Raw genomic sequence first — 25,913 nt, forward strand, 5'->3', positions numbered from 1 at the left:
GGAACCTGGATCCAATTATTATATAGAAGCACAAATAAAATCTGCGGAGACGCTTCCTACTATAGTAAATTTCGCCAAAATTATCGCCGTTTGACGATAATGTAAAGGCAACAGGCGACGACAACAAATGCTTCATTGAGTTTATGTTAGCCAGTTTATTTTGTTCATCTTAACAGGCATTGCCATGCTGTCTGAGCTTAAATAGAAGCGACAATTTATTAGTTGCAAATGTACTTCATTTGGGCAATCAATTAATGATGTGCGAATATTACACGTAGTGGGAGAGGGAGAGGAAGTCTATACGTAAGGAGGGTAGGGTGGTCTGACTGAAGCGCATTTTTTCTCTCGCCAGCTACTCCGCGCTGGGGGAGGGTGCGGGCGAAAAAGAAGGAAGGGTACGATGCATGCCTGACGACGAGGACTGAGAGAAGAAGTAAGGCCCGCAAGTAGTTTGTGTACAAAGCCAACAGATTAAATCCCTGTTCATTAAACATCGAGTAAAGATACAGGTGATCTGAAAAAAAATTACCGACGATTACGTTACTTCCTAATGCGAAATTTGAGCGCAGCAAATAAGCTGTTTCACCTTTTCGATAGATTGAGGCAAAGAAATCGAGCAACACATGTATGCGCTATCACAGAATTTTTTTTTTTTATTTTTCACACGTATTCCTTTAACAAAGACTCCACTAACAGTTCTTGACAGTCATGAAGGAAGCTTTGTGGTTGGAGAAATAGACTGATATATGTTCGACTTGGTACACCAATGCTTGATTCTCAAAGACGAGATCTATACAAGTGCCTCGCGAGGTTGTCACAGCCGTTGGACGCGTTACGAGCGAGAGGAACGGGATGTTCTCCCGCATAAGTGTTAGGAAATTGCTGTTTGTCTTTATGTCAACATTAAAGTCCCCCACTACTAACATTGGTGTGGATCGATGGACGGTTAATGCGAGTTGCAGGAAGTGCACGACGTCTTTCGTGAGTACTCCTGGATCATCTCGACGACGGCGACGGTAAGCTTCTGCTTCGGCGGCACGCACCTCTGGATTCTGACGGCGACGGCGCTGGGCCTCTGCTCTGGCAGCTCGTTTAGCAGCAGCAGCAGCAGCAGCAGACGGAGGACTTCCATCGGTCGTCTCGCTCATGGCTCAGAAAGAACTGGCAGATAATTTCGCAGTGGCGAACGGCAGCGGCAATTTCGGCTCGGGCGGTGCACATATACAGATCCGCCGCCACCGATCTGGCTCTCTGATTGCCACCGCACAGGGCGAACGGCAGCGGCAATTTCGGCTCGGGCGGTGCACATATACAGATCCGCCGCCACCGATCTGGCTCTCTGATTGCCACCGCACAGGGGTTGCATTGGAGGAGGAGCGAAGAAAGGAATTAAGTTCGAGCCGGCGCTTTGACAACCGGAGACTCGCAGGAAGAGGGGGGAGGGGGGCGGCGTGTACACCCAGCGGCAAACGATGGGGGCAGAAGCGCGCGCAGCAAGCGGACAACACGATAAAGGGAGGAGGGAAGAGATAGCAGCGACTGACTGATGCCGCTGACGCCGATAGTGAGTCAACCCCAGCTGCGGAGTTGGTTTCAGGGACAACGCCGCCGATGCCGACACAAACAATATGATACCCTCGCTTCCGCAGCGCTAAGAACCAGGTCTAGCCGTGGGAAGGTGGTCACGTATTCGTCGACGTGCCGGGGCCTACGTGAAATAACCGGCGCGTCGGCAACTGAAGAGCACCCTATCCGCCACACAAGAACAGGGGGGGGGGACCCTTTCCTCCTCTTTCTGCATGGCGGCGACGGTGTTCTATGCAGTCACGTTATCTTGACTCTCTAGCGGCGTCAGCGGCATCCAGCGGTATCAGTCGGTCGCTGCTAGCGCTGGGGGGATGAAAGGGGGGCGGAGCTGGTTACGAGGCCGACGACAACGCCGACGACGACGCGAAACCCAGGAACGGACGCCAAAGAGCTGCGCTCTAAAACGGCAAGTGCCCAACACGACGTGTTCTGACAGCGGACGGCAGTAGATACGGGCAAGAGCGGTGGCCAACGGCTGTCGATCGTGCACGCTTTGAAGGAAAGCATGCCTCCGTAGTATTACGTAACATGACACATATAGCTTACCGTCTGGGGACTCAGTGCGTCGCGTAAACGACGGACATACTAACGTGTAAACGCCACCCCTATGGGGCCTAAGTCTATTGAAAAATCGAACACTGCTGCGCTTTTATTTAATGTCCAAAAGAACGTGTAAATCTCTCTCTCTCTCTCTCTCTCATTTTCACCAGCTTTCCACATAGACTAAGATGGCTATCCCGTAACTCTCGTTTGGTTCAGTAACCCGGTCGCAGCACGTTAAAATACCCTTATTACATCGCCCGTTATGCACACTGACGCCATTCCGTCGGCGTGGACATTTGGCGACCCTGTTTTTTCCTCAAACCAACTCGCCTGAAAGCCGCCAGCTTGATATTGATTACGCGTCCTCGAGACTGTATCTCAAAAATGCGGCGAGCGAAACAAGTAGAACCAGCAAACCAGTTCCCATTCCGACTATACAGGGTCAAAGTTGCCATGGCAACCTCGCGCTGCGGCAGCTGCCCTATCTTGTCAGAAATCAAACGGTTTCCCCGCGCGCGCGCCGCCGGACTGGTCGAGCGCACCGGGCACTAATTTGCACGCGTCCGTGAGGCTGACCGCGAGTCCTTAAAAGGCGAACACGCCAAAGGTGACAATATTGCGTTCATAAAGCTTTCCGCCAATGCATTCCTCCGCAAAGTTCGGAATATCTCGAAACTGGTTGTGATCTTGAAAATTCGTTCCAAGTGGATCCGCCTTGCGAACTCCACGGCTAGAATTTGTAAATTGCAACATGGGCAATAAGGTAATTAGTTGAAAGCTTAATTAGTAAATGTTCATTAATTAGCCAATTTTGGACCTCACTTTCTTTTTGCAAGTACTGTCCGCCGTTTCGAGTAGACCAGCTCATGAACTAGAATTGTGATAACCGCCACATGCAACTTTTAAAGATTTTTGAAAGTGTTATCTGTGTGTGTGTCCCTCACTGCGACGGGCGCAGGAACGTACGATGTAAATAATCCTTATAGCAGTGAAACGTCACGGAAGGCAAGTTTCGCTGCGCAGTTTCAGCGAAACGCGGAGCTATAGAAAGACGGTCACACGTGCCGGATGATCCTCTCTCGTGAGAACTACCCAGCGCCTTTAATTATCAAGAACAAACTATAGTCTTTGGCACAGCCTTCCATCACATTGCGAAAGTCACCGTTGGATGAACGATATAAGGAGCCGAATTTACTAAGCTTTTAGCTTTTCCTTCATATAACTGCTCGTTGTCATTAGCTGGGCGCCTTGTCTAATAACAACATACGCAACGTCCCGATCGGCTGGTGTGTGCTCTTGCGTGTGGCTACAGCGTAAGGACTGTTCTTGAGTACGCGGGCCCAGATCACTCGCGCCCAACGAGTCCTAACCATGCAGTCGCGTTTGACTCCCACCGAAGACAGGCAGCACGGCTAGCGCGCGTGACCAGGTACAGAATTTCGCGAGTGTCTCTGGCCCGGAGACCTCATCCGAGACAATGCGGATCTCGGCTCTTTCCTCCCTCCCGTGTTCCTTTTGTCGCTCGACGACCCAGTGCGCCTTGGCGCGCTGGCACAGCGACCGCCACCGCAGAGCAGAAGACCTTCGCCGCAAGCGACCAAGCAACCCTCTCCCTCCCCCAACCCACCCAGTGCACCCTAGAGCGGGTGGAACGGGCCGCCGCCGCAGGCGCTGCCTCAGGTCAAGGAACTGCGCGCACTTTCGCCCGACTTCCTGCAGCAGCAGCAGCAGCAGCTAGAGAGCGACCCGCAGTTCTCCCACCACCGACGACTACCGCGCACCGGCCCCTCTCTGGGCGGCCGGTGAATCGGACGCGCCGAGTCCCGCGCTCCCGTCTCTCTCTCTCTCTCACGCTGCCCGGAAGAAGCGGCAGCGCGCGTGCCACCCCTGCAGCCAGCGAACGCGCGCTCGCGGTCGAAGTTGAACGACTGTTTTCTCCACTCCGGTTCCACTGGTGTCCGAGAGCCGACCGCGCGAAGGAAGCGTTGGCGGTCGGGGGGAGGGTGTCGTCGATGGGGAGACGGGCCGGATCGACCAAATCAGTGGCAGCAGCGATTTCATCAGCTAGCCTGAGCCCGTGGTCCTTACTTTTTTATTGACACGAAAAGAAACAGATGTGGTCACCCTGTAATGGTGACGGCTACTCATTTTCGCGTAGCAGAAACAACACACACACACACACACACAAACACACACACACACACACACACGCACACACACACGCACACACACACACACACACACACACGCACGCACGCACGCACACATGCACGCACACACGCACACACACGCACACGCACGTACGCATGCACAAACAACAAATCGATATCCTCGCGTCCCCATCGAGTTAAGCTCTGGCTAGCCGCTGACCGGTGTCACTTGAAAGCCTGAACTGTCACTGAAACCCAGCTAGCTCCGCTTCAGTTATACGTCATTGATTTGCTCCCCCGGGTAATTAACTCACTCGGTTCAAGAACTACGGCATTGGTGGCCTTTCCTCTGGACGAATGAGTTTAGAAAGCTTAACGGAGAGAACGGGTGAGTGAAAAATGAGAGATGGAATTGGCGGCGCGGAATTTTACACATCAACCCGAATCCTCAGCATTTCTTTTTTTTTAAACCATTCAATATATACCTATCTTCTGTCTACAACAGCATAAATACGTAACACTGTTTTGTGCAGTTATACGCTTACTACAGTTAGGAAATAATGAAAGCTGCGAAAACTTTTCTTTTTTTTTTCGATTGTACGGAACAACCAAACAAAAGTTGACAGAACCGTGAGCCGCACCATCAGTAAAAAATCCAACCGTGTTTACCGCGTGCATCGGACGATACGCGCACATACTAAATCGTCGCACAATTTGATAGCCTCCCTTCCGGTGACCTCACCGCAAGACTTTCTGAGTAGTTCACAGCATCCGTGGGCGGTGCAATGACAGCGCGACTGCACACTTTGCAATGCGGAAGTGAAAAGAAAGCAAGCGAAAGAAAGCAATGAGTGAGAAAAGAAACTAAAGCAACGGTATCTAGACAAGGTCCTGTAGTTTACAACGCTAATCTGTTTTCCTGCCTGCCATGGTCCATAGAGATGGGGTGACGGAGTGAAAAGAGAAAGAGTTCGGAAGAAGAAAGAAGGGGGCGAGGGTACGCGTAGGTATAAGGGCGGTAACAGCCCGCCAAACGCAACGCGACCGCGCGTACGTGCTCCGAAGCACGGGTGGGAAGCGTGTGCCAGCCGAGCGCAGGGCCGATAAGTGGGAGAAGAACGTTTTCACGGAAACGACGTCAGGTTTTACTTCGCTAACCCTGCGTATAGGCCGTTATCTACGGATCCGCATAGACCACCGGAACAGCGCGCTCCCTGCACGACTCAGATATATGCCGGCAAGTATACTCGTTTAACTCTCATGCAAACGAGGCGCACCGGTGGCCTCCGGCCACGTTCCGCACAGACGCGAATTGAGCGAAAACCTTGTTACGTTCAAGGCCAACTCCGCAACTAGTGTAAGATATACATGTACACGTTTCTCATAATAATGAATATAATGGCTTATTGACAATGATAGCTGCTATAGTTTGTCGGCTCGCTTGGATGCGTCCAGAGTCGTAATCGTCAGCGTCTGTCGTAAGACATTCAATCCACTTAAGTTCGAAGCGGCATCCACAGCGCATACACGAGAACCGCCGCTGTTTACCCGCTTTTTGTTCGCGTGGGTTGGCATGCGGCATAATGACGTATTGGAGAGGAGAACAGGCGAAGGCGATCATGCTAGCCAGAATAAAAAGCGTCTGGTTGGCTGTTCGACGTTGGGTGAGAGGAATAGAAAGAAAAGAGAGAAAGACGAAGGAAAGGACGCGGTGAATGTGCGCATGCGCACGGACTCTGGCTTGCAGTCAGATATATTCGCACGCGCAAGTCCCCCCGAAGCTATGAGGACGGTGCTCGAAAAAGGGCCTGCACGGACAGCGGCCGATCGTCGCCAGTCACTGCATGTGCATCGGAGAGCGACTGTCCTTGTGATTCAAAACCGAGGACAGCGGTACAGCGAATGTGGTACTGAGATTGCAAATAAGGACGGAGAGCCGTTTCGTGAACATACAACAGTGACTTGCGGAATGCATTGTAAATGAGCGATCGCTCATATATGAGTCGTAAGGTATAGGTCAGCTCCTAACAGCGGTGGTTAAGAAGCACTGTACTGTTGCTGAGCGGCGTATCTTTTATACGCCCTACGCATCAAAGGCGATCAGTCACCATTAAAGCCTACGCGCAGGGGTTGTGTGCTGCAAGTGTCCTTTAGTATAAGCGCGCGTGGATATACGTTGCACAAGCAGGGTATACCCATTATGCGCCGATAAAGGCGGGGGGCTCGCCCACGCGAGCTATCACTCCGCGCCGAACAACCTGCTTAGTCATCGCAACCGTTTGATTTGATGCTTAATGTCGCGTACTAAGCAGTGTTTTTCTTTGCGGTCCCGCTAATTCCAAACAATGTCGAGGCAATTAAATAAAACCCAGCTAAAAGAGACGAGATATTTCAAATTGACGCGGATCTCCGGAGCTGCACAAGCTATCGCATTCATCGTTTCGTAATTTTTTTTTTCATTTGATATACCATTTGTCTCGTAGAAAGGTGACGTTGTTATTTGAGCACAAAACACCCTCAGCCTTTCTTACATTAGAAAAGGAGAGAGAAAAGAAAGAACAAAACTGAGAGGTTACAGCACTCAGGTGAGTAAGTTGCAAGATACCCGTCTTGGTCATTTTAAAGTTAGCTTTCCCGCAAGATATTTTTCCACCCTCGAGAAGGCGTTGTCAGTTCTGCTCTCCGTGTGCATGTGCGGAGCTTGCGCGTTTTGTGAGATGGAGAATGTAGACGAAGGGCTCGTGACCAAACCCCGTGTGACAGACAAGAAGAAATGAAGACTGTTGTCTTTTTATGAGAGATGACTGGTGGCACCAATAAGCTTGGGAAATGTGTTATGCGGAGAAGCGCACCCAGCGAATACGGAAAATATCACCTTCCATTTCGTACGCCTCAATAGCAATACGAACTCGCTTGCTAGATAGAACAGCAAGGAGAACTCCCAAACTCGAAACACCTATAGGGGCGAGAGAGATAGACTATAATTAGAAACTGGAGAGGTTAAAGACCTAGGCGAAAGGCATTTTGCCAAGCATATTGAAAAGGTCATCATCCGTATGTCACATTCTGTCGCAGCGCTATGCCAGTCTGGTTCATAAATAGTAACGAAGAAAAAAAGAATGTCAATAGCGAGAAATCAAAAGGTCACTGCATATATGTCACCGTTAACTGACATGACAGGCCCGGTAGAATGCATTCCCGTGAGGTCTCATCGAGCGACAGGGGTCGACGATAAGAAAATAGGGTTGAGCGCTTCATAGGATTGAGAAACTGTGGTCGTGCAGATGGGTCAACCGTACACATGAGCGAACTAGTAGGTTTAAGCTTTGTCGCACGAGTTCAGCTGTCATAAATGGAACAGGCAGGACAAAAGTGAAAGGCAGGCGGCATATTTGTAACATGACTGCAAGTACACACACACACACACACACACACACACACACACACACACACACACACACACACACACACACACATATATATATATATATATATATATATATATATATATATATATATATATATATATATATGTATATATTTACAAACTTGATACAGAAACAACGAAACAAAGCGTAAATACCCTATAGGGTTGATGTGGTATACGCGCTGTTTGAGCAAACCGAGTCCGTTGCTGGTATTCGGGCATTTCGTGTGAGCTGTTCCCCACTCGATCACGACACAAGGATACTATATATCTCTATACGTGATCGTAATTACTGTCACTCGCGAATCCCGCTTTATCGCACTTTCTGCCTATAGGCAAAATGAGCCACTGAGCGAGGCGTAAACGTGCCACGAGTGACGGGCGGTACATATAGTAACTATAGCGAGAAGAAACTAAGCCGAGGGTCCGACTTTTATTAATCATATCGTAAGAACGATTAATAGGTGATGTGGCCTACTAGTGTAACTCATACCATCTCTACAGCACCGCCACTCTTTCGAAAGCATATTTAGCGCCAGCAAACAAGGACGTAAGGGAGACGACAACACAATGCGCTCCCTTACGTCCTTGTTTGCTGGCGCTAAATATGCTTTCAATTTACCAACACGCCCAACAAATGGCAATGTCACTCTTTCATTGGTGGATCTCTCTCCAGGGGCCGCTGTTCGTCTAAGAAAACGGCGGTCCCGAGAGTTCAAGAAAACTGCTTAACGGCCGACAGCACTCGAGTCGCACCCATCCCGCGTAGTTCGCTTGTAAAATGGAAGCTCGTCGCGCTAACCGGCCCAGTGCGTGCTGATAAGCTGCCCATCAGAGCCGCCCATATTTCCTTTTCTTTGTCGCAAATTGGTAACTCATAAAACACCCCAATTATTTCCTTATGGCGTAGGTGTAAATGAAAAAGCAATAGGCCGCGTTGGAGGAACACACAAATCGAATGTTTCCGGTCAGTCAGTCTACGCAGTTTTATTTACTTCCTTTTTTTTTCTTTTTTTCTTGTTATCGAAGGGCAGGCAAGCAAGGCTTGGTGAATTTATTGTCTGCACCTATGTCCTTTGAAAACAGCGGGGCCTTGCACTGGCTCGCGGACGACAATAGATAGATCATTCTTTTTTTTTTTTCGTCTTTTCAACCGCTGTTGAGCCTAGTGTCCCTATATGTAGAAAATCTGTGCTCCGAAATTATTCTGGGAAACACGGTCGAACCGTTTCTTCAAGGTCAGCGGCAACCGCTTGTTGGATATAACTATAATCAATAATAAGCGCCACAAAGTATACCTAGGATATGACATAGTAACTGTTAAATCTGCCGCTGCACTGCTCGGATGCCCCTGCCCTGTTTATCCGTGCTCAGTACTTGCAGTTAATTCTTACAACTTACAACGAACGCTTAACTCGTCGCTGTTATCCGCCAGGTGCGCGTATATCTGCTTGTGGTGATTCCAAGAAACGGGCATCTGCCCTAAATGTGGAAACCACCCCGTCAACCTGCTCAAGGTGCCAGTCGTTTTTCTTCTAACAAAGAAAAATAAAACGTCATTATTTGATTAATGCAAATGTATTAAATTCCATCCCTCCACTCCCTCTTTGTGTTCACATTCTGCGTATGCGTGAGCGCGTGCGTGTGTGATATATACATATATATATATATATATATATATATATATATATATAGAGAGAGAGAGAGAGAGAGAGAGAGAGATAAGGGTAAATTGCGCGGTCTCGATCCAATTTCACGGTACCTTTATTATTCATAAATGCCCACAAGATCGGGATGCATCCGAAAACGACTATTTCCCTGTACTATTCTGCATTAAGCAACCCACTAACAAATCTAGAATCCTTTATTTTTTTCTTTTCTTTTTTTTTTTTTAAATACGGATATTGCCTCTCGGCATCGAAACGTATCTTTCACTGACAAGTAGACTCGGACGGTGCCGACCGCGGTCTCGCCATGCTGCCGCGTTTCCCGCCAAGTGGTTCAGTGAACCACCATCGGCGGCGGCCGGCGTGTTGATGCGTTGTTACACGGTGTCGACGCGGTGAGCGAGTGCCACGGACCGTGCTCTGCATGGAAAAGGGGCCACACGCAAGCACGCGCATCTCGGCGACGACTATTCGACAACGCGCCGGCCGGGGTGCCGCCTCCCTCCTTGTTCCGCCGCCGTTTCACTCGGCCTTTCTTTCTTTCTTTCTTTCTTTCTTGCTTGCTTGCTTGCGCGTGCAGCTGATCGTTGAGGGAGGCTCAGGCAAACGCTGGCCGCTACCCACAGTGCGGAAGGTCACGCCCGGCCAAAGGGGCCTCGCTCCACTCTCCTAATTCTTCGCTGCTATAGTCGGGTGTTGCTTTAAACAATTGGCATGCCATCGTATACAACCCGAGCGTATTCGAAAGAGTAAACAGCTTCTTGCAGTTAGTGTCGCAGTTAGAGCATATAAACCCACTCCGCAAACATAGCCACTCATGCAAACGTTGAGAAGGAGATTTCTGATGCTGGTGCTAAATGTACAAAAGATGGAGATACAGACATCACGCAGGTTTTCGTTTTCCCTGCCGTGCACTAACAACAGCCGGTGAAATGCGCACACAGAGGGCACAATTAGGCGAAATTACAAACGCTGTAATCGCGTGCGTTGCTCGCCGCTTTCGTGCTTGCGTCCCATGGGGCCAGCACAATTGCGTCACATCGCTCAGCACACCCGTGTTTCTATAACGCACCCTCCAACTGATCTTCAAATAGATGCCCTCGCTCCCTCGCGGCAAACCGTCATCTCGACCACACCAGGAATAACCTGGACTATAATGCTCCGCAAGCAGCTATATTATCTCCGGCTGCGTATGCATTCCGAATAGCATACACGCGACCACGAAGTCTTCCTCCTCCTCGGACGATCGGCTATACGGTGCCGCAGGCGGAGGAAAGGCAGGCCTTTCCGTCACCGCGTTCGTTGACCGCCGCGCTCTCGGCACGGGCAGCGGAAGCGAAGCCGCCGCTCCACTCTCGCTTTCTTCTCGCGCGAACTTCCTTTCGCACACTCGCGCATGAAGCCGGGCGTCAACGGTTTTTCCCACTGCTACGTTCGTATGTATCCCCTCGCCATCTCCCCACCTCTACGCACCCGCGTGCGCGCACGCTTCAATGGTACATCCGCGTCTTTCCTCTGTAAACTCATACGCACTGACCCCCTGCTGATAAGCATCTTCAGTCGCAGGGAGCGTATTCTTTCGCGTCGCTCTCAAGAAAGCTCGCAGCTTTTCAACCCACCCCTTGGACTCTCTCTCTCTCTCTCTCTCTCTCTCTCTCTCTCTCTCTCTCTCTCTCTCTCGCGCGCGCGCGTGTGTGTGTGTGTGTGTGTGTGTGTGTGTGTGTGTGTGTGTGTGTGTGTGTGTGTGTGTGTGTGTGTGTGTGTGTGTGTGTGTGTGTGTCATTTCTGCTGAATTCTTTCAATCATCGCCAAAGTCATTCGCTGCTGTCCCGCGCGCCCATTTCTTTCCCGGCGCTGCGCAAAGCAGGCCACGAAAGCACGCTGCCTAAGCGCAGCGTTAAACGCTCCGATAGCGTCAGCTTCGAGTGGCTCTTTCTTATTTCCTTCGCGCGAGCTGACGTCAGCCGACGTTGGCGGCTTTTGGAAGCCCGCAGATGAGGACGATAAGAAGGCGCGCCCGCGGGGTAGAGGCTCGGTCGCCAGGTGGTGTGGTCCACGGACTCTACGCCTCTCGGACGGGCAAGCTCCATTCTGCCGTGACACAGCGCCATTCAAACGGGAGCGGGCAAGATGAAGTCGTTCGGAGCGGAACGGAAATGGAACGGCGTATGTAAACGAGAGCAAAGCGAGGAAAATTGCGTTATGGTGGGTGCCGTAGTAACTGGACGGACGCTGAAGCATCGACGAAGAACAATGATGGAATGAGTTACGCATGCGCAATACACTGCCGAAAAAAAAAAAAACACGCGCAAATCGATTGAACGGTATTCGAGTACTTTACAGAGCGAATAAAAGCGTGGAAAGTTGCTGTCCTCATCTGGGTTTTCCAACTGTTCACTGCAGAAAGTCGGGACGAGGGGCGGGCATTGCTATCCGGGATTGGCTATCCCGTGACTGCTGCATTGCGCCATCCCATTTTACTGCTCGTAGGATTTCTCACAATTCCGGCAAGTGTTCACCTTGACCTTAAGCTCCACCACAACGTGTTCCGCACTTATTCGACGATTTCCTCTGTCGACGAGCTCTTCGCGAATACTCTGTTCACCTTCGCTGAAACATTTCCTATACTAAATAAGGAGAAAGCTCGCTGTGAAGTCTGGGTATAATTCCAAGCTGCACGTCTTCCGTAATTACGCTCGTCGCATATTTGCTCACGTGGAGATCCGGGGCCCGGTTTCAGGCCTGAATGCGGGAATAATATTCGTCCCGAGAGGGTCGAGTCGAGAGCTGGGTTTTTTCCACTGGCTTACGTACATTATCTGTTTTTTTAACTTTTAACATGTCTCCTAATGTCAGTAACTTAAACGACCATTACTGCCACGATGTTAATATTTACACCGGCAATTATCGCGGAAAGTCTGATTTCCACCCTTACTAGGAAACTTGATCAGTGAAATCTTTCTATCTCGAACCCCTATTTTGAGTGTAATCTGAGACAATTATATAGCGAAGCTACGCGGTATATCGTTCGAAATCGAGCGCAAAGTTGCACCAGTTCTTTTTAAAACATCCGCGTACGCACTTTAAATATCGTTTCACAGTTTCATAGTGTACCTTACCCACTAGTCCTTTACGCTCTTTCGATTGTGCTTAGGACCATGCAAGTCGAATTTTGTGACGTTCTGAAGAGACGACGGTATGCAAGAACTGCTACTGCTGCTGTGGAGCCGGCCTGTGCCTGCTTTTTAGTGTGCTTCGTAAATACGCGGGTCGACGACAGCCACTTTTTATTCCCCAGTCCCTCCTCCCACATGCAAGGTAGCAAATTGGATAAAGTTTAGCTAACCTTCTTGCTTTCCTCTCTCTCTCTCTCTATCTCTTTCTAGCATCTCCTGTAGTGGCTTTAAAACTTTAGGTAACGTCTTCAGGCATATTTAGCGTTGCTGTTTCCTCACCTTCCTGTGGCCGAATATTTATTCATCGTTTCGATCCACGTGGAGCCAACAGGCAATGAATGCAAGGAAGGCGTACGGAATAAACGGTTCACTTTTTTTTTTAAGATGTAGAAATAATGAGAAAGCCCGTGTGCTTAGGTTTAGCTGCACGTTAAAGAACCCCAGGTAGCCGAAATTTCCGGAGCCCTCCACTACGGCGTGCCTCATAATCAGAAAGTGGTTTTGGCACGTAAAACCCCATAATTAAAAAAAAATAATGAGAAGGAGGAAGAAATATGAAAGTGGACCTATTACAATTTGTCGCCTATGGGAACCGAACCACACATATATTCCACATTCCGCAACGACGGCAGCTAACGCTCTGTCAACTTTCTTGGGTATTTGCGCACCTGTACGATATATTTAGCCCTGGGAGTGTCAGTCAGCGCCACTCACAGCTATGGTGGCAGATGCGGAACATTCAACTGTAGGCTTCATGTAGCACGTGAACGTAGGAGCAGGCGACTGGCAATATAAACCCTCGTATGTTATCTCTTAAGGCATCAAACCTGCCACACAGTCAACACCTTCGCTATGCAATGAGCTGGAAGAATAAGATTCTCCATATAAATGTTTCGTTTTTTTTCCCTCCTCGACAGCACGTGTATTTCGGCAACGCTCAAGTCAAAGTGAGAGACGAAAGCGTGAGAAGTTAAAGAGAAAAGGAAACGAAAGATACAAGGAGGTGAGTCGCTAGAAAGATAGAAAGGGAATGCAATACCTTAAAGAATTAAAAAAAAAAAACGAAATAAAGATATGAACTCAGCCACGCGGTTCTCCAGAAGTTATCCAGAGAGTTTACGTGTTTCGACATATCGCGTGCGTCGCCTCTTGAAGAACGCTGTCGGGCTGTGACATCACCACCGCGAGATTGCATGCCCACGCACCCCCTTTAGAAAAGTGCGGGGACAGATAGCACTCGGGGGCCGAGAAAGAAACAACCACGTACGCGAATGCCAGCAGAAGAACCTGTATTCGCGTAATGCCCTCCGGGTGTTCCTCGTTTCCTCTCATTTGAACATCGTTGGACGCGTGTTTCCATGGTCCTGGGGGGAAAAAAAACTAAAAAAGTAAAGGTGAAGGAAAACCCGTGCCGGTTCTCCCACGTGAAGCGGGCGTGCGAAGGGAGAAGACGACGCCAAGACGCGCGCCCATTCTTCGAGTGTATACCCGTTCGCACAAACTGCGTACGCACGCGCGCAGCGCCCGACGACTTCAAACTGAAAAGTACAAACCGCCGGGGAGGCCCCACGGGAACCACCGCTCAACGGGGGAGGGCGGGTAGCCCGCAAACATTTAACCCAGATAAAGGCACCGCTGGTGTCGTCATCCATTCCCCGAGAAAGCGAAGGTACACTTCGCGTGGCTCTCTTCGCCGTCGCGAAAGTCACCGTTGTACCTCTTCCCTCCCAGATGCTTTGTTCGCACAATTGTTTACATACTGTATAGTGTTCGTGAACACGAGCCACACACACACACATGAACGGAAACGTTCTGTAGCATAAATGATTACTAACTTCAATATATTTCCTTGTCTCCACATGCTACATAACTTTCATCCCCCCCTGTACCCTTCCTATTGTCCCCACTGTGGGGCCAAACCCACGGTGTATCACTCCATATGGGAATGCTCTAACCCTTCAGGTGTTCCTCCTATACCCAACCCTACCCTTTCCTCTTGGGAGTCTGCGCTGCTCAGCACAAGCCTTCAGGAACAGCAACGGCTGATCCAGCGGGCTCGCGAAGTCGCGCATGGCAATGTAGCCCTGGACTGAGGGCCCCACTCATCGAGGAAATTTTCTACTTGCTTTACGAAATAAATGTTTATTCTCTCCCTCTCTCTACCCGTAGGTGCGCATACTTATTGAGCGTTTTTTTTTTTCTCGCGCGCACGAGGCCGTGCACCTGTTCCTACAACTGCAGTTGTAATGAGAGCGTTATGAAACGTTCTCGTGTTGCGGTGGAGTGCGCGCACACGCGTCCCGGTCACTGAGCGTGCCCTCGGCTAGCTGGCGCGGAACGCTGCTTGAGCAGCGTGGAGGAAGCATGCGTGCAGTACGAGGAGTGAGCGAGCGCGGGAGACGCAAACAGCTCTGGAAGCACACCGCTGCGCACACTGGATGCCACCCGCGAATTCTATTGCTCCTCAAGGGCTGCTCCACTGTATAGAACCGAGGAACGCACGCTAATTAGGCATGTCCACGAGGGGGACACAGATCTTTACCACAATACTAATGACACCAGCGGAGCACATCATCCATTCCCGGAACACGTCTTGGCTAAGAATTACTCCATTTATTAGTACGGGAAGAAAATATGCGGCAAGTATATCTCCAAAGGCGTATAATGCCGTGTGACTAAGATTTTATTTGGCTTGACCCATTCGATTTTCCTACCGGAACGGCGCATACTCACTGCAGAGGATTGGCCAAAAATCCGAAAGTATCCAAAATTACACTACGTGCACGCCGTCTAGGCATTCTAGAGCAAACTTTTCCGATTCATTCCAGAGAAATTTCTCGAACGCAACAGTTAATAGCACAGTCGCGCTCTTTGTGTTCGCTGGTTTACTTGCGCCCACTGATTTATTTTGTTTGACTAGTGTGTCGTACTTGAATATAGTATTTGAGCGAGAAGAATCATAGGAGCCGGGAGGCTTGATTTACTGTAACAATTTACAACATTTTGTTGAAGATCACATATAATTTTTACCCAGCTTTTCCTTGCTTAACTTGGGTGTGACTATAGTATTTGTCACACGAGGTACGCTGGCCTCATCGAGCCATATTATCGAAGGGACATTTGTAATTGATGCGGAAGCAAGTCAGTTTAATTTTATCCGTACAAGAGCACACTCGAGCGCGCACTGCTCTTTATGAGCAAGTCCTCTGGTCATGTCACTACTTGTTGCTGGGTTAGTTGCATGCACGCGTACAAGTATTAAACGCAAAGCTGAGGTCATCCATAATGACTGCAGCCTCCACGTGTCATGTCTGTATGTATGCGAAACAAGTATGATTTGTACATTCTACACCATGGGGATACTCCCACAACGACTACCAAATATAGCGCTGTAAGTAGCGCCAAGGCCAACGTTGCCCGATATAAAAACTGTTTTCCAGCATTGGGCTCACATTGGGCCAGTTATCTTGTGCTTCTAAAAACTGCCTTTCAAGTGATCAACGATATAAAGGGGTAGAAGTTGCGCACATGGCACATCGCACTGTAGCTGCTGTGCGTTATAGGTTACTTTTAATACCGGTGTCACACGTACATTTCTGATCACGAACGGGGCCGATCTGGATTGGATTTCTTGATCGCGATCAACAATGGTCGCTGCTACACGGTTCTAGCAATCCGGTTCTAGCTACAAATTCAGATTTGCAAAATATATGCTTAAATTTGGGCAATATTTCAATTTTACAGCTCATTGTCGCTGGTAAAAAGACCTTTTGAACGTTTTTTTTTTTTTATTGAGCTGCCTTCACTTTTTGCTTTTCGTGTTTTCAGAATACTGCGCTAGAGAGCGCAGACGTCAACCTGCGATCGCGATCTAGGGTCCTGATCGCGATTCTCGGATCGCGATCGCAAATGACCGTGTAGCAACACTAGATTCGGATCAAGCCCGATCCGGATCAGCTCTCATCGCGATCAGAAGTGTACGTGTGACGCCGGTAGAATATGTTTCTTTAATGCCCAGTCAACGTTACTCTATATAGAAGCCGAACTGGGCGCTGTATTGGCCGTGCACTTTTGGCGTCCGTCTCGCTTTTCGAAGTAATTCTTTACCTCTTCTGGTTCTGTCCAGCACTGAACCTGCTCAGGGATAAGCACAATCAAAAGAGTGAAACGCACATTCGATTCGTGAACGTATACTGTCCGGCCCAACAGGAACTCAACGGCAAGCCTCCTACATATTTCTACTACCCCTTTCCCTCCAATAAGCCACGAGCCAGTTTTTATTCAATAAACTTTCATACATTCATTCTACAGAGTTCCCAACTTATTGTTTGAGTAGTAATTTCCGTTTTCTGCAGATGTCTACTATATAGACTTCCTTTAACATTTGTCGCTTTTGATGTCGTGTTAGAAGAACGGTGATTTTCACGGGCACTTGACCCCGTTTTCGGGGAAATTAACTACCGAGAGACAAACAAAAACGGCGAATGCTAGGCGCATTGCAACACGGAAGCAGCTGTTTTTTACGCTATAGTCACTGCTAATTCCTTTTCGTTAGAGCACTTAATGACTCCCGGCAGGTTTCCATGAACCCGATAAAGTCGGGTCAAGTCAGCCTGTCACGCACAAAACTGGTCGTCAGGTTTATGTAAATCCCAGCGGGTCGGGACGAAAGAGCGTCGAGGCGCGTTCTGTCAACCCGCCTGTTAGTACTATTTAGGGTAAGTTGACGAGCGGAGGCGCGGGCATCGAGGCACTCTAGACTTATAGCCCAGCCCACTTGCCGAGTTGCCTCGACTTCAGGGTCAGATCGACCACTGACTCGACGTGAAGGTTTAGGAAATGAAGGTATAGTGAAGAAAGAAAGAAAGAAAGAAAGAAAGAAAGAAAGAAAGAAAGAAAGAAAGAAAGAACGGAAGAACGTCCATGTGGCTATTTGTAGCAACAAACGCTCCTGCAGAAGCATGCGGTGGTCGACGGTGGTCTGTTGCGAGCTCGACTCGACTCGGTAAGTAAAGGACCTCGGGACATTCTTGGCCCGCGGAGAAACACTGCGTGCGCATTGCGCGCAGCGAAATACTTATTCTAATATTTCTGAGAACTCAGGCCTCAATGAGATATTATGAACAGTTTGAGTGTCTGTGAATGCCTGTATAGGTATACGTGGCGTTTGCATGTTTGTCGATCCGGCCCAAAAATAACCGGAATCGTAGTCCTGCACATCTTGTAGTATGAGGCTGCACCGATAAGCCGCTGTGTGAGGACCTATAGCTCTCCTGAGCCAGTACGCCAATTGGCGTTAACCGACAACGACGCGTGTGCTTTCTCTGGCAGTTCTGTGTGCGCGCGTGTCTGTAGTTTACTCGTGACACGAAGAAATGGCCGATTATTGCGAACAGCGTGCGGCTGCGAAGTTTTTTCTTTTTAACCTCGGCAAGAACGCAGCACAAACTGTTGTGATAATGCAAACAGCGTACAAAGAAGACGCTCTCAGTAAAATGCAAGTGTACGAATGCTTTGCTCGGTTTAAAAGAAGGGGCGGGGGGACCATACAGGATCAGCCCCGTTACCGTCGTCCTTCAAGTGCGCAACATCGCCAAAATCCGCGATCTCGTCAAGGAAGATCAACGCAGAACAATCGACCAGCTCGAAGACTTATCCGGGTTATCCTGGAGCTCCATTCAGCGCATTTTGCACGACTATTTGGGAATGCGACGAGTGGCTGGTAAGTTTGCGCCCAGACTTTTTCACCGAAGACGAAAGGGATCGTCGCGTGGAAGCCTGTCGTGCGATGAAGGACGCCGACACAGACGATCCAGAGTTCTTCAACAAAATCATCGCAGGCGACGAGTCACGGTGCTATGGGTACGATCCAGAAAGTGAACAACAGACAAGTCAGTGGAAGTCAACTGGCTCGCCTCGTCCAAAAAAATTTCCTCAGGGTAACTCGAATCTGAAAACGACGCCGATCTCTCTACTTTTTTTTTTTTACATCAAAGGGATCGTACACTCAGAATTTGTCCCTGAAAACCAAACAATCAACCAACAATTCTATTTGCAGGTGTTTAAACGGCTGCGCAGAAGTGCGGCGCGAAAACGTCCGGCCGTGCGGAATTTCGGCGAGCGATTCCTGCACCATGACAACGCTCCCGTGCACACGGCTCTCAGTGTTCGCCGGTTTTTTGGCCTCCACGTCAACGTGTACCTTGACCCACGCGCCCTATTCGCCCAGATTTGGCTCCCGCGGACTTCTTCCTGTTCGGTCGGATGGAAAGGGACTTGAAAGGCAAGCGTTTTGCCGATGTCGTCGAAGTCAAACGCAATGCCACGATGGCACTAGCAGGTATAGAAAGAGGCCGAGTTTTCAAGGTGCTTCCAAGAATGATATGAACGTTTGGACAAGTGGATTAGTATTAATGGAGAAAACTTTGAGTGTAATTAAAGGGACACTAAAGCGAAACAATAAATCAGTTGAGACTAAGAAAGCATTGTTTGAGAACCCTGCAGGTAGTCATTTCAAAAGAATAGTTTGATTATTAGATGAGTAAATGAAGGTCGAAGTATCAGTATTTGAATTTCGCGCCGAAACACCGACGCCGTACGTCAGCGTGACGTATTGTGCCGTATTGTGCCGTCAGTGTGTCGCATTAGGGCCACGTTGGCTGAGTGAAGGTTCCCGAAACTTGCCATGTTTAATATTAGGTTCCTTTAGAACACAATGCAGTCAATCTGTACCGCTATATAATTGAGTAGACCCAGAAGATGCCATCAAAATCCATGACGTCACAGCGACCAGGTGCTGGAACTTCAAGGAGGCGTCGCCACCCGTCTTTCGCTCTTGCGCTTTTTCTAGTTTACCAAGCGTCTTATCGAGGTAAGAGTGGTGTTTTTGGTGTCATAGAAAGGTAATTTACTGATGCAGAAGAAATCATTTTTTTTCTTTAGTGTCCCTTTAATGTTGTGTGTGAAACAAAAATGTATTCTTTAAAAAAATAATGTCCATGCTTTTTATCAGGTAATACCGGTTATTTTAGGGTCCCCCGTCGTACATCGTATCTTTCACCCAACACCTGCACTATAGCACGCCAGGCCGTCAGCAAAGCAAACATCCCCGGCTTCTAATTAAAGATACCGCCTACATCTCTCTCGAAAAGTGAAATGATGCAAGTTACGACGGCAGAAAAAATATTAGGTTAGGCTATACTTTAAGCGCAGGGTACTGTCGAAATCGCGCTATGGCAAAGCGTAGCAGTTATTGTGCGCAATAGAAACATAGTTAATTGATATGTGATAGTTTAATGCGGCGCCGTTGCGTTTAGAAACGTAGATGTTGTATCACATTTCTTACGATTTCTCTCTCTTTCAGTTCTTTTTTTTTTTTTTCGCGTGTGGAAGGAAGTTTTCTTCACGCTAAGGGCTGTTAAGGTCACTTTGGAAGAGCCGCATGATCCGCAGCTCCTGAGTTCTGTCTTCTATACAACAATTAAACGAAGAACAACAATAAAACAAGACTCGTTGAAATTCTCGGCAGTTTTTCTATGTGGCAGCGACCTGCCGCAATTTATTTCTCGCGCGGATATTCCAAGACGCCGTGCGCGTCAAATTCTCGGGATAAAGCGCTTTCAAAAATTTTTAAAAGCCGAGCATGGCAGCGAGACGTGTTTTGTTTTTCTTTTGCTTTACCTAAGTGGATCGAAACATTGCGAAACCCTCGAAACGTGGTGGATGCTTGCAGGCGCATATAGATGGTGCCAATAAACCCGCGTGGAGCGTATATACTCGAACTATCGCATATCTTTTCAACGGGGCTGTTTAAGATTCCCGGCATGTGGCAGTTCACCGCAGCCTCGGCCTTCACGAGCCACGAACGGTCAAAGCCGGCACGGGCCGCTGGCTTTTATCCGAAACCGGCTGCGGGAACCCCGATATCGAGGAATGTTCCTTCCGAAGGCCTGCTTTGAGTGCGTATACCGGCGTCCGATTCTGTCAGCGAAAAAACAAGTTGCGGACATTCCCTCCAAGGTGAGAGAGGACAGTCGCCTCAACGCGCACCTACTCACGTTCCGGCAGAGAGTTTACTATAGACGTGATGCTGTAGAAGGAACTTTGTTGCTGCGATTGGCTAGCTTCTATGGAAGCCATGCGCATGGCGCGCCTGCACACGCTTTTACGCGTCAGCTCCATAGAGCTGCCCCATGTGGTTTGACCTTGGAGCTTCGCTGGTAGTGCTTGGCGCGCAACGGAGGCGCTCGGAGATGACTTAGTTGCTTGTTATTACTGTGTGCGCTTGTGTATGCTGCGATGTGTGCTGTACGTATGAATGCGTCATTTCATACGTCACCCTTGTCATCTAGAGTATCCTACTATAGGCGCATGACCATGCAGGCAGGCACATGCAGTGTCATTAAATAATCTATCTATCTTCTATCTATCTATCTGTCTGTCTGTGAATCAATCAATCAATCAATCAATCAATCAATCAATCAATCAATCAATCATGGGAGCGACTTCGTCTCAACTTCATTCTTGCGTCTTCAAACGTTCTTTCGGCGTGGTTTAGTACGCTTTATCTTTCCGAATTGTCAAGAAATTATATTTTATCTAAACATACTAAAACGAAGACGATAAGTTTCCGCTTGCATGCACATTAACTGCGAATTGATGCCATTATAACGCATTATCTTGTTGAAAATGATCAATTTGCAAAGTAGCAAACCCGTTTGAAGCCAGAAGGTCAAAGTTTAAGCAAATTCATGCACACTACCCACCATTCCCGTGCTCTCTGAACTGCGTCATGCTTGCAACTCCCGCAGACACTAGCGCCACAGTTTCCTGTAGTGATTTTTGTAGGAAACACTGTGCTTTCCAGTACACAAGAGCGTCACGTGGTGTACATGTTGACGCAGTGGATAGTATCCAGTCTATTGCAGCAACATCTGTCCTGAGGAGGTATGAGAAATTTGCAGGAGCCTCTGACATGAAGCGAGACTCTTAACAGCGCTCGCTGAGGGAACGAATGTAGAATGTCCGCGGCTTAAACTTTTCTATTTGATTTATTATGACAAACAAAATGAAATTTATCGTTAAAAAAATTATCTCCAGCTAGCACACTATGTGTAGTCCAGTTTGAAAATCAGTTTCTAGGTTTAACCGTGCACTTCTATTAAAAGATTCATTTTTTCCCTTTTCTTTTTCCCCTCCGAGAACAATTAATAAGTGACATAAATTACTCCAGCGGATGTAGTTGGCCGCAAAACGGCGGACTCAATTAACCGTGCTTTATGTCCCCCACCCTCCCCCTCCCCCCTCCCCTTCAAGTAAAGCAGAATGGCGCTGCGGGTAATGCTCAAATTTAAAATAATAATAAGTAAATGTAGAGTACGCTACGCGATAAACCAGGACGGAGAGGTGCACGCATAGATAATAGTGTTACGCCAATTATGGCGTTCCTCAATCAAACTAACTCCATGACGTCAGGTGTCTGAGCATCTCGGCTTGTCCCCGAGAGACCGTGCTGTGCGTGCGTACTTGTGTGTTCTACATACTGCATATATATGCTTATAATTTTGTGCGTTGTACATACCGTATAGGCTTATAATGTGCGCTGTACGTGCCGCATAGGCTTATAATATTGTACACTGTATACGTGCCACATAGGCACATAATGTGGCACGTATGTGCAATGTACAATGTGCAATGTATGTATATGCAATAATGTGGCAATGCCGCATGTGCTTATAATATTTCGCGTTGTATATACCGCATAGATTATAATATTGCGCGTGGTACATACCGCATAGGCTTACAATATTGCACGTTGTACATACCGCATAGGCTTATGATATTGTGCGTAGTACATACCGCATATGCTTACAATATTGCGCGTGGTACATACCGCATAGGCTTACAATATTGTGCGTTGTACCTATCGCGTATGTTATAATATTGCGCGTTGTATAGACCACATAGGTTATAATATTGCGCGTGGTACATACCGCATATGCTTACGATACTGCGCGTTGTACACGCCGCATAGACATCAGGAGCGCGCACAATTTGGTGTGTGAGAAAACGACGTAAAGGGCAAGGACAGTTGGCGACGCAATCTTCACCTCGCAGAACGTGCCCCCCCCCCTCATCCCTGTGACGTCACACAATGTGTCTGACTAGCCACTGGTAATCTATTGTTGACCATCAAAACGAATCGAAGAGCGTTCGAAAATGAACGATAATTCTTGACAGTAATAAACATTACAAATTACTGATATACACGTAAAAAAAGCTTGCACAAGGATATTGCTGCTGGTCGCCATAATCCATACTGAAAAAATTGATGGCAAACAGTGCATGAGAACCAATAGTAGTTTTCTAAAGCCGAACGAAACCCTATCGTTGCTTCAATCTTTTAATGCACTCATTTTATAATAAAAGATGGGATTTCCAAAGGACATCTATACAATCACACCTGGCTGGCCAGGCATTTGCGACTTTCACAGTCTTGTATCTGTACTGAACTGGTGTGGTACTGCTGGTACTATCACCGACGGGGCTGAGTAAAAACCATGGTTTGTTGTGATTCACCTTCCCCGCAAGATCGATCCCAGCTAGGGGGTTTCTACGTCAACAATGACGTCAGCAGGGGAAATGCCCCGGCGTGTTCCAATACAAACAACTTGGTTTTGCTGCCCGGCGCCCTCCTGTCAGACGGGGTTGGGAGACTCAGCAATGTCGACATTTCTAAAACAACGGCGTAATCAGCCAGCTCAAATTTTCACGAAGACATAAAGTGAGAGACCCTTTTTTAATTATTATCATTAAGGTTGCGAGCTCAGCCCAGCCCATAGGCTCTGTCTGGGGTTTATTTATTTATTTTTGCGCCGGAGCCACAAACTAGTAACCGGGGCCGTCAACGCCCTTCCAGACGGCGCTCTTAAAACTTCAATGACCTGGACTAATCAAACAATAAACCAATCAGTCATTCGGAAAGGTTGGCGAAGCACAGCTCCTAATGTTGTGGGACACTATATTCTAGTAGTGCAGTATACGGAGTATACTCACGGACGGTCCAGCCTCGCGAGAACTCAAAATACCCACAAGAGCAACTTTCTTTATTCCTCTCCTATTTTGTTTGTTTCTTTCTTTCTTTAACTTCAAGCCATCTTTCTTTCCTGCATCCTTACACTTCCTTCTAAAGCTCGTTCAAGCGTGGGAACGTATGCACATAAAGATGCGCGGATGTAAATATCATTCAGAACACGCCTGCGTGCTTTCGTGCCAACACAGTGGGTCTGGCGCCGCAAAGGCTGCGTCTATTTTCTTCTTCACTCTCGTTTCACGCGTATGCGCGTTACGACTGGGGCGGTGAAGATTCGTGACTACGCCAAGCTGCTGCTCTCGGCAGCAAACGGGGCGCTGGGGGGTAGGAGGGGGAGGGGTGAAAAGCGAGAAGCACTCGTGTGTTTGCGCGTGTGTGTCGAGCGGCACCGCGTATACATTATGCGAAGCGGGCTGCGCGCTTCGCGAAACAGTCGCTTTTCTTATGCGCGACAAGTGTGCACCGGAGCGAAAGGGTGCCAAGAGCGGGCACGGCGTGGTCCCCGCAGCGACAGGTGAAAGTAAACCGAGCTCCCACGTGCCCGCCTAACTGGCTTCCTGTTAGGCCTCGATTCCACGGGAACCAACCGCACCTAGTACATCATCGATCATTTGCTGCAGGTCTACGAACCCCGCTCCGAAAGTACGCTACATTTCAATGAAGAAGGCAGAGACGATCCTTCCTAATGAAAGCGGCTGCGCCAAACAAGACGAAACGCACAAGTGACGAGGAAAAAAAAAGACGCCATAGTTTGTATCGTAATCCGGCTCGGTGCTTCTCGTACGAACGTACGATTACGTATGATCTACAGTTACCCCAACTGTCGATCTTGTTTTCTTCCAGTAGTCACACTCCGGAACATTGCACGGGTCACTACCGTATGACAGCACCGATTCTCGGAAGCCAGAGATCTGTACCGAATAGCTTCAAAACATATAGGGGATACCGAAACTGCGTTATATATGAGTCGCTGTACGCTCGAGTTGTATGCAGGCGTCGTCGTCACCCTGAGCAATATGAACAGAGGTGCACCGATGATGCACGCTTACCATGGTATAAACACCGATGCAGACGCCGGCAGCGAAGAGCTCGCAGCATCCGGCGGAATTCACAATGGCCATGCTTCCTGGCGCAGATCCGGTGACGGAACCATCAATGCACGGGACTCAAAACCATGCGACAACGTGAGGCTGGGTCGGAGATGGAGCACCGCGAGCGTCGGCGGCGGCCTACATTTCCCAAGCCCCGCGCAGTGGTAGTCGGCGCGTTTCGCACATCACGCACAACCGCACGATATCGTCGCCGTCGCTGTTTCAGGGCTGCGCACATCCTTTGGCTGCCAGGACGGTTCACGGCCTTCGCGATGGCCCCACCACGGCCGCTGCTGCATCTCGCCTTTCCCACCGCTGCCGCGACGGACCGGTGCTCGCCGCGGGGGCTGGCTGCTGCTGCGCTCTTCAGGAAGAGGAACAACACTCGCCGGTGGCGGCTACCGCGCTGGAGCACCCGGCGTTGACCGTAGGGCGACGGCACCACCACCACGGCACCGCTGCCGACGGCCGTGTCATCTGGACGCCGCACGAAATGAGCGCGCGCAGTGCGCCGTGATCGAGCTGTCTGATGAGCGTTGTCGGCGGCGAAAAAACGAAGCCACAGGTCGCTGCGGCTGGCTCGCGTTACGAAGAGGAAGTCCACAGGTGTGTGGCACCTTTCCAGTTTGCAACCAACGCCGCCGCGCCGGAGGGAGCGGGCACACGGCGGCGAGAGTGGCGGGAAAGCGAAGGACCCCCCACGCCCTCCGTTTGCTCGTCGGAGAGCGAGAGGTAGCCTCCTGTGGGAAGGGCCGTCGCGAGGGTAGCGGAGCGGTGGAGGACGCGAAACGCGCCGTCGACCTGGAGCCACGTCGCCAGCGCGTTTGATGGGCGAATGCGAATGCAGATGGCGCTCGCTAAACACCGCTTCTAGGTGGTGTGTCTCCGCGAGCCGCGCAACTCTATGGCACAACTAGCATTGCTGCCCGGAGCTCGACCGCCCAGAATATCCTCGCTCGGCCTTTTCACTGCGGAAATAGTGCTATTTTAGCAAAAACTGTGTATCTCCAGAAGCCAAAGCAGTGTAATAACGGCACGACGTTTGCCTTCCCGTATGCCTCCTATGCAGCTCCAAAAAAGATATGCGGAAATGAGTGACTGTATAATGCCGCCTATTGACAGGTGAAGCAGATATATTGGAATGTGACATTTATAAAAGGTGTAGTACAACATGACGCCC

General features: G+C 49.1%; 1 protein-coding gene across 2 annotated transcripts in view; it reads right to left on the bottom strand.

Moving 5' to 3' along the window:
- The window catches only part of Rcd6 (Reduction in Cnn dots 6), an 87,257-nt gene extending 61,864 nt beyond the window's left edge, over positions 1–25,393 (bottom strand). The window contains exon 1 of one of the 2 annotated variants that reach the window (XM_050183368.3): positions 24,692–25,393. In XM_050183368.3, the coding sequence (XP_050039325.1) occupies positions 24,692–24,763 (72 nt within the window). In that variant the 5' untranslated portion in view covers positions 24,764–25,393. The remainder of the gene's footprint in view (positions 1–24,691) is intronic. The other variant, XM_050183369.3, reaches the window with a different exon arrangement.
- Positions 25,394–25,913: the final 520 nt, after the last annotated feature.

The sequence above is a fragment of the Dermacentor andersoni genome, chromosome 4, assembly GCF_023375885.2.
Source record: "Dermacentor andersoni chromosome 4, qqDerAnde1_hic_scaffold, whole genome shotgun sequence".
Lineage (NCBI taxonomy): Eukaryota > Metazoa > Arthropoda > Arachnida > Ixodida > Ixodidae > Dermacentor > Dermacentor andersoni.